This window comes from Poromitra crassiceps (assembly GCF_964638095.1).
Source record: "Poromitra crassiceps genome assembly, chromosome: 4".
Classification (NCBI taxonomy): Eukaryota; Metazoa; Chordata; class Actinopteri; order Beryciformes; family Melamphaidae; genus Poromitra; species Poromitra crassiceps.
The window spans coordinates 43,620,404-43,629,796 of record NC_139626.1 but is presented as its reverse complement, the minus strand read 5'-3'; the positions used below and the strand labels follow the sequence as shown (position 1 = coordinate 43,629,796).

The window sequence follows — 9,393 nt, the reverse complement described above, 5'->3', positions numbered from 1 at the left end:
TAAGAATGAATTCTCTTCTCAATTATGTTAAATGTAGTTATTCATTGTTATTATTAGCCTATCTCTCGTTTGCTGAGCTGTTATGCTGCACTGCAGCCTATGGCAGGATGCTTAAAGGGGGACTAACCCCCCAGATATGTAACAAAACGGTGATTTGAAAAAACCTATGGAAAAAACCAAGAAATGACATATGCTCTTGTCTATACTATACTCTTTGGCTGTGCTCAGCTCAGGAATTTTCTCCGGAAATCGACGCCATGACAGTTTGCCCACCGCCTCGAAAAACAATTTATATGAGAGCTGCAATATCTTTATAAATATCAACAACTAGCCAACGCTGGTGGCCTGTATGGAAACAGCGTTGCTCAAAATGGTTGAAAGTTATATCAATTTGGCCATTCAGTGGCGAACTAGAAATTGAGTAAATTTTCTCCTATGTATGTGTGTGGCAGATTGTCTAACTACGTTAAAAGAGACTAGTGACGCGAGACCGCAGCACAGCACAATTATAGTCAGGACAAACGCCCCGCTCTCACGCTCATGTAATCACAATGCGAGATTTCTCCACGTCATTCCCTCGTCCAACTTGCTATATACCGCGCCATGAAATCCGTTTTTTAATTTTCGTTTCTCCCTTTTCCATGATTCTTGTCAAAAATTGTGCAAAAGTTTTCCTCTCAAGCGCAGAGCGTTCTCCCCCTCCCTCCTCCCAGACCCTGGCTGGCGAAACAGCCTCCTGCATGGGGCGCTCTGTAACCCTCACAGAGCAACAACAAACAAACACAGACAGAAATAGCTGGTGTGCGATTTTTCTGCTCAATCAGTGTCTGAGATTGGGTACAGGATTGCGGGAATCCCGCATCTGTTTGCGAAGGTGCGACTGGACAGGACGCTTTTCACAGACAGGGGCACAGCGTCAGTGAGGCTGCAGGAGCTGCTATAGTCGGAGCGAGGTGAGTGTCACTTCACCATGCCTTCGCCGAGTCCTCCCCGTCGAAAGTGAAGCAGGAAAATACACTTTAGGCTGTTAGGCATTCTCTGTTGTCTCTCAACCTAATATATATGGAATTCTGGACAAAATCATATCTAGGCTACATCAGATTTGCATCTGAGAGACCAAATAACGTGACTACTTCGGAGTGTTGCAACGACAGAGAAAGAAAGGACAAGAGAGAGGGGAAAGGTTCGGTGCGCTGCAGGCAGAGGGGGAGAGAGAGAGAGAGAGAGAGAGAGAGATCGGCTCCCTACAAGCAGCAGAGAGAGAGAGAGACATGATGCTGCTGCTCTGAAGTGCACTGGCTGCTCTAATAGGCTACACTCTCCATTCACAAACTGCACTGGTCTCTGTGACCGCGATGGCGCTCCAAGGATTAAATTATTATTACTCTCTTGCCTTTCATGACACAACTTTAAAACATAGATAGATAGTAAAAAACACATATTTAGGAAAAGTCATGGACAGGCAGGGTCATATCTTTTATTGAAATAGAGTTACATGCATTGAAAATATCAAAATGGTCCCACTGACCACAGTGGCGGTTCTAGTGTTAACAGGTCAAGTGACACAAACAGCCAATGAGCTGTGTGTATTGTAGCACCATATTGGTAGGAAAATGCTTGTGACATCATGGGAATAGGCTTGGAGTTGTGAGGAGCCGAAAGGGTACAGGGGGAGTAGGGGAGTAACTATCTTGAAATCCCATAGTCTTTGGTTCATCGTGACGTCACGATGTATCAAATATCCCATTCATTTTAGGGCACACAAAAAAAGCAGTGTTCCACCCATAGAGGGCACTTATGCCAGATATGCTGCTGAAAAATTATACAAATGGTAAAATGGCAACAGTTTGGTCTCAAATGTGAAAATTTTGACCAGCATTCTTCACACACCACCCCCAAAGTCATATAAATTGGTTAAAAGCTGAAAAAAAGTGTTTTGGGGGTTAGTTACACTTTAACTGCTTGTGGCGGGGGTGGGCATTTAATGAGGTGACATGACTTCACTGATAAGAAAGAAAGTGAAAGTTACTGTGAGTGAAGAAGACCACCTGACAAAATGGATGCTAAGATGATAAAGAAAACGTTAGACAAAGGGGAATACACCCTGGAGCGTCGGGAGGGGGGGGGGGGTTTAAGTCAGAGGTCAGGAAAACTCTTGATGTTGTTGTGGTGGATGAAGATTGTGAGGCAGTAGGGATACGTCCAATGCAAAAAAATGTAAGGTGCTCTACACACGACTCCAAGAATACCACCACCTCTCTTCCCTCAGCCGCGCTGCGCTGCCACCCCTTCTTCAGCTCAGAAATCCATGTCTGGTTTTGTCACCAGTAGCCGACTTAGCCGGGGCGGCTTTAGCTCAGGAGGTAGAGCGGGTCGGCCAATGACGCAAGGGTTGGCGGCTCGATCCCCGCTCCCTCCCAGCTGCTGTCGCTGTGTCCTTGGGCAAGACACTTAACCCTCCTTGCTCCCGATGGTGTGTAGGCACCCTGCGTGGCAGCCTGCCGCCATCGGTGTATGAATGGGTGAATGTAGACTATCTACTGATTGTAAAGCGCTTTGGATAAAAGCGCTATATAAATGCAGGCCATTTAGCCGACAGCTAAAGTCCCTCTCGCCATCAAGCAGACAGTGACAGAAGGGAAGCATGTGTCTTTATGTGTGCCAAGGGGAAAATGACGAATGCTGGCAGGAAAAGAAAATTGACACTCGCAATTCTCTCATGAATTATCGTACTAAATTGGTCGGATTCAATGTATATATAGAAACGAATTAAAAAAAAGCTGATAAATAAAATGTGTGCTGATGTAACGAAAATCCACTTCACTCGGCGCGGCTCTCAGTACGCTGCATAATGACGCACGCAGCAGCGGAGATGCAGGAGAGAGAGCCCCGAAAAGGAATAAGCATACCGTCCATAACAACATATGAAAGCTGAAAAACATGCAGTCACACACACACACACACACACACAGACACCATTCCCATTGTATTTGAGAGGCGCCGACGTTACCTAGGACATTTTTATAATGTCCTGTCGGTCTCGGGCTGAGTGCTCTATGTGACAACGGCGGGCGAGTTGAGCTCGGTCCACGTCTCAAGCGGGTTGGGTTCGGTCGGGTTAGATTTTTTAGGACCGTTGAGAACTCTATGCCATAGCAACAAAGTGACGATTACTAACAGCAACAGAGTGAATAGACTCCCAGAAGAAAAGGCATGGGTCAAAAGGGAAGATAGAGAGAACAAGCCCACAGCGCAGTGGTGTGGCCATCCAGCTTCATAGCACCACGCCCCCACCAGCCACAGCCCCCTATCCACTACCCCTACCCAGAGCTGTATAATAGAAGAGTTCCGACATCTCCATTCACTCCAATGGACCAGTTTTTTTCCAGGAAGTAAGGTCCTGGAACTCTTGAGTAAAAAAAGCAGCACTGTCGAGTTGCAGCAAAATAGACAGTTTGTGTTGTACTTTGAAAGGGTTTTTCATCCCTTGAACCAAATTGTACATTGTCAGCTTTATTTTAGCATGCAAAAGTAGCGCGAGACCCATTCCTCGCTGTTCATTGGCTAATGAGTCTCGCATTTTGGTCCTCCGCTGACGCCACTCTCTCTCTAGAGGACACTACCCCTACCCACCCGTCGAATCCCGACTCTCTACCACCTTCCTAGCTACGGCCCCTATTCCCACTAAACTCACTAAACGTGTGTGTGTGTGTGTGTGTGTGTGTGTGTGTGTGTGTGTGTGTGTGTGTGTGTGTGTGTGTGTGTGTGTGTGTGTGTGCGTGTGTGTGTGTGCTTCTCACCAGAGCAAACTCCTTGTTGAGGACCATCTGCTCCAGCAGCGAGGACTCGTTGTGGAAGAGGTGCGGCTGCATGTGGCTCCACATGTGGGGGAACCACCAGAACTCATCCACGTACTTCAACAGCAAATCATCTCCCTCATCCTCCTCCACTGTGCCTACACACACGCATGCACGCACGCACGCACGCACACACACACACACACACACACACACACACACACACATTTATAGCATGTGACAAGTCGTGCGTTATACACAAATGCTCACTTGTATCACGTCAAACGCTTGGGCTTAAGGTGGTGATGCAAATGGAGAGGCGCTAAATAATCTGGAGATCTGATACCATGGTGATGGAAACGGATGCCATGGTGATAAGGGATGCCATGGCAATATGTGCGAGGCTGGATCAGATTTCATTTAAAGATAATTATTTTCAACCTGCTATTTTTCCCCCCCAGTCTAGGATTTGCTTTTTTTCCTCTTGCTAAAGATTTAGACAGTTTTCGCTTAAACTAGATTTGCAATCAAATCTGTCGCTGCAAGCGCAACACAGCTTACCAAGCAGCACAACAGTTCAGCCTCACAAATAAATGAAACTCACGATCTAGAGATAGAGAGAGGTGGGGTAAAATTCGTTTCTGATTAATCTGATACATCATTGCATACGAGATGGAAACTATGATGAGTGTAGCTGTTGTGCTACAAAACCTGCGCATGGAAGTGCATAGTATAAGCCGGTGGTTCTCAAACTGGGGTCCGGGGACCCCCAGGGGTCCTTAAGGGGGTTCCAGGGGGTCCCTAGCAAAAAAGAGGAATCATTTATTGTTCACTATAATTCCATCCATAAGTAACACAATGACACAATGTATAACAATTTTGGTCATGGGTTTCATACACCTTCTGTAATAAAACATCTAAAAGCAAAAATGTTATCAGATGCGGGGACCCTGGGGCAAAATCGTATTAAATGGTGGGCTAATTTGCGTCAATTTAGGGGTCCTTGCCATGTAAAGGTTTGAGAGCCACTGGTATAAGCTACAGCAACATGTTTTTTTGTTGTATTGTCCTGCTAAGACCACATTGTTCATTGTGCTTTTCTTACTGTTCACTTAGCATCTGACAAGCAAGCATCATCAAGAAAGACAGTTAGGAAATTGCTGACAACCACCTGTTGCTTTAAATGCTGCCATCTGACAATAACAGCCTGCGCCAGCGAGCGTGGATCATTTGTGGCTATGGAATGCTTACATTTTGACAAGGCATTTATATTTATATAGGCAATTAATCAACACCCAGAATCGAGTATTCCCCGAACAACGGCTGCTTGACAGCTACTTAACCCAACAATTGTTCAGATGTATAACAGAAATGATGATTAATATATATATATATATATATATATATATATATATATATATATATATATATATATATATATATATTAATAAATATATATATTTTAATACATTGGTTCACATTTTCTACATCTACATGCCCCGCATGTTTCTAACTGCAAATCCTCTAAAGCACATCATTTCTCATAAAAAAATTAAGTCTTATTTAGGCTTAAAAATTTAAATAAGATACACTAAAATAACATAATTATAATCAAAATTCATAATAAAGCCCATTTCATATTAAGTTAACTGAGTGGTATTGGATTTAAATGATCACTGATAAATTCATCTGTGGATCACACGGTGTGACGATCGCCACATCACGTTATTTTGTGAGCGGTCAGTGTGGTCAGATTAACTGTCAGTCTTAAACGGTAATGTGCGGTCGCGTTAACTAAGGAGCAGCCATTGGTTTAGTTTGGCTGTCAATCCTAGTCACCATTTTGTGATTGGATTAAGCATTCACGCGAGGTTTGGACTGTGATTGGTTGAGACCTGGCGGCCCTTGCCGGCGGCGTCTGACGTAAGTTCCCCTTTAAGCAGCCTGCGCGAGAGAAGAGAGACGCGGAGGACAATGGAGCGCGCGGAACCTCCTTTAAGCAGCCTGCGCGAGAGAAGAGAGAACGCGGAGGACAATGCAGCACGCAAAACCTCCGCGAGGGAGCACGTCTGGCCGTGCCGGTGCCACATCGGTACCACATCGGCTCGCCCTACCGGATGTGCTCGGCTCGGGGTTTCACGACTACAGATGAAGTTAAACTCTCACAACATTTACTTTCAAAAAGTAAGGCTCGTGTTTAGGAGAAATGATCCTGTACACTTGAATCATGAACATTAAATGTCCGTGTGATTCATATTTTAATGTTCCCAAATGTCTGATAACATCATGTAGCTTAGCTTGTTAGCTAATGTAAAGCTGTCGGACGTTTTGCACACGTGAATCCCACGTGCTCGACGTACAGCCAATCACAATGCGCGCCCGAGCCGATCTGGTAGGCGAGCCGAAATTGCGCCGATGCCGGCATGGCTTTCTCGCGTGGCGACAGGAGTCGGGACTGAATGTGGACGATGATGGCGATATATGAATGAACTATTGACTGCCTCACGTTGAACGGAACTCAGTGGATTCAGTTTCGCCAAGCGTTTGATGTTTGTATCGGTCTGTCTGGACCTGACTGAAGGCGTTGGGCTTAGTTCACACCGGGGACCCAAGCCTTGCCTACGCCTTGCCTTTACCCACGCTTTTAAATAGGCGTCCGTTTTAGTCAACGAGGCTGTGTACACCGGGCGCCTGAGCGTGAACCCTGCGTGTACCCATGCCTTGCCTGTGCCTTGCCGATTTTATCGTTTAGGCGTGAGTTCTATTTTCAAGCTGACTAGGCGCATCTAGGCAGGGTTCTTCTGTCAAGCCATGAAAGAAAAACGCGACAATATCCGTGGGAAATTGGCAAAGTCAACTGAATTTCAAAATAAAATGGAGTTAGTGTTGAGCAGAGAGAGAGAGAGAGAGAGAGAGAGAGAGAGAGAGAGAGAGAGAGATTGACGGGTGGCTATCACGTGGGGCTTTCTCCCTGTCGGCAAACAAATCTTCATGAGAGAGAATAGCGACCGAAGAAGCAAGATGGACAATGTTGTTGTGCCAGCACATATTCTTGCAAGATTACCTCTCTAAAAAGTCCGACTATAGTCAGACCTGGTTATACATATCCAGCATCAATAGAACATTAAATATATCAGATTTATTTTACCTACACATGATAATTCGGGACCACACGTGAAAAAATACAGCCGGGAGAGAGGAGAGGCGCTTGTGAGAGGCTCCAGGTTCAGCGTGCAAAGGCGTGCGGTGTGATCGGTTCACGCCCAGCTCAAGGTCTGCAGGCGCAGGCGTGGGTTGAGGCAAGGCAAGGCGTAGGTTCCCTGTGTCTGTGTGAACGTAGCGTTGGGGAACCAGGCCCAAAAACGGCACGAGCAGAGACCCGCCGAGACGGAGCAGGCTGGGAGCCAAGGTGGCCGCGACCGGGAGACGGCTTCATCGCTACGCTGTGGTCATATCGATGCTAACTCATCAGCCCAAACCAATGTACATTTATGTTAATGTACCCCTATCACAATGCCAAATTAAGATGATAATAGATCGCATAAGCACATTCGAACACATGTAACACATGGATACAACAAAACTGGACATTATGAAAGTATCCATAAAAAAAACAACTAATACCATCTTAGTTCATTATAAGACCAGCAGATATCGGTGGGGATGCTGAGCCCCATTCATATTTTAGTGTCTTGAGTGAACGGAATTTCAAAAATAACTTCACATGCACAATTTAAAAGACAAGCACCTGGTTATTTCATGAGGGCAAACTATCGAATGAAAAAAACATAAACGCTGCCTTTTTGACAAATGTCTGTATTTTGTCCTGAGCCCACTTGAATGAATGAATGAATGAAGTTGATAAAAACAAATCTTTCTTTCTTTTACGATATTGTAAACATTCTTGAGGTTGCCGTCTAGGTCTGGGACAGCATGGTAAGTTACGATGTTAAGTTACAGTAACATGAGACAAACAGCTAACAACAGAAACAACACACACCTGTATGGTAGAACTTCCCAGAGAAGCCCAGGTTGAAGGTAAAGTTGGAGATTTGAGAACGCAGCTGTTTCTGAGTGTCAAGGAGAGTCTGCAGAGATAGACAGACAGACAGACAGACAGACAGACAGACAGATAGATAGAAAAGAAAGAGAGAAAGAAAGTTAGAATCATATTCAACCCCTTCCACCATGCAGACAGACAGAGTATATCGGGTTCATCGCTCCCTAGCCGGCAGTAGAGATAAACACCTGATACGTCTGATTCAAGTCTTATGTCTCTGTGCTGTATATTTAGACTAACTCTGCTCCTTCTGAGGGACTGTCATCATGGCTGCGTGTGTGTATGTAGGCTACTGTGTGTGTGTGTGTGTGTGTGTGTGTGTGTGTGTGTGTGTGTGTGTGTGTGTGTGTGTGAGTGCGTGCGTGCGCGCGCGTGCGTGCGTGCGTGTGTGTCAGGGAGATCTGATGTAAATATCAGATCAAGAGGAGTAGAATCGGGAAGAACAAGGGAAATGAAATGGACAGACAAACACATGGGTCCCTCACAATGTGCATCTAAAAGTGGGAGTATTTGTTGTTGTTGTTTTGTATCGTTCTACTGAACTTGAGTTGGTTCTCTTAATGCGATGCATTTCACTTGTTCTTTTATGTGAATTGCATCTTTCTTATGTCTTTTATCTGCCTGCTATTGATGTAAAGCACTTTGAGCCGCATCTCGTATATGGAAGGTGCTGCACAAATAAAGTCAAGGTTATTATTACTTGTGTGTGTGTGTGTGTGTGTGTGTGTGTGTGTGTGTGTGTGTGTGTGTGTGTGTGTGCGTGTGCGTGCATGTACTCATCAGTGACTACGTTTACATGCACACAATATTCCACTATTATTCAGAAAATGACAATATTCAGAATTTGATAAGGGTCATGTAAACAGCATGTTCGAGTTGCATTTTCCGAATTTGGCCTTTTTCCGAATTTAGCATTTTCCAATTAAGACATGTGGGTTATTCCAATATTATTTGGGTTTGAGGAGGATTCTTTGATCATGTATACAGCGCATTCGGAATATGCATCTCAATCAGGGTTTTTACCGCAGCTGGCAACGCATTGTTGCCTGTTTGTGGTCAACTGATGTGTGCTAGAAAGCTCTAGAAGAGGCGATATAATCATATAATCCATCATCTCTGGCATGCGAAAAGAAAAGCCCACATTTCTGATCGAGAGGAGATGAGAAACATCGATTTAAAGAGAGAGATATTTAAAGAGAGAGAGAGAGAGTAGTGCCCACGGAAGTCCACAATGCTTGCGAGCCTGCGAGGTAATAACGTACTAGCCTACTTTTTATGAAAGACTTGGATGCCCAATGCCAAACTTTTCAGCAGCAAGCTCCTGAAATGGACCAAGTGATGCTGGTAAGAATAGTGCTGCTCTGTCTCTCTCTCTCACCCCCTGTCCCTCAGATGTCGGGGAGGGCGAGCTACGGCTGCATGTAAAAGGGAATATTAGTGGATTATTCATTTAGTCGGAATATTGTCATTTTCCGAATATGGGCAAAAACCGGTATATTGTGTGCATGTAAACGTAGTCACTGTTTGTCCTGAAAC

General features: G+C 44.9%; 1 protein-coding gene across 1 annotated transcript in view; it reads right to left on the bottom strand.

Moving 5' to 3' along the window:
• Positions 1-7,881, bottom strand: part of ndst3 (N-deacetylase/N-sulfotransferase (heparan glucosaminyl) 3) — a 71,624-nt gene extending 63,743 nt beyond the window's left edge. The window contains exons 1-2 of the mRNA XM_083635563.1: positions 7,798-7,881; positions 3,801-3,955 (exon numbers count right to left, since the gene is read on the bottom strand). Of these exons, the coding sequence (XP_083491689.1) occupies positions 3,801-3,884 (84 nt within the window). The 5' untranslated portion in view covers positions 3,885-3,955; positions 7,798-7,881. The remainder of the gene's footprint in view (positions 1-3,800; positions 3,956-7,797) is intronic.
• Positions 7,882-9,393: the final 1,512 nt, after the last annotated feature.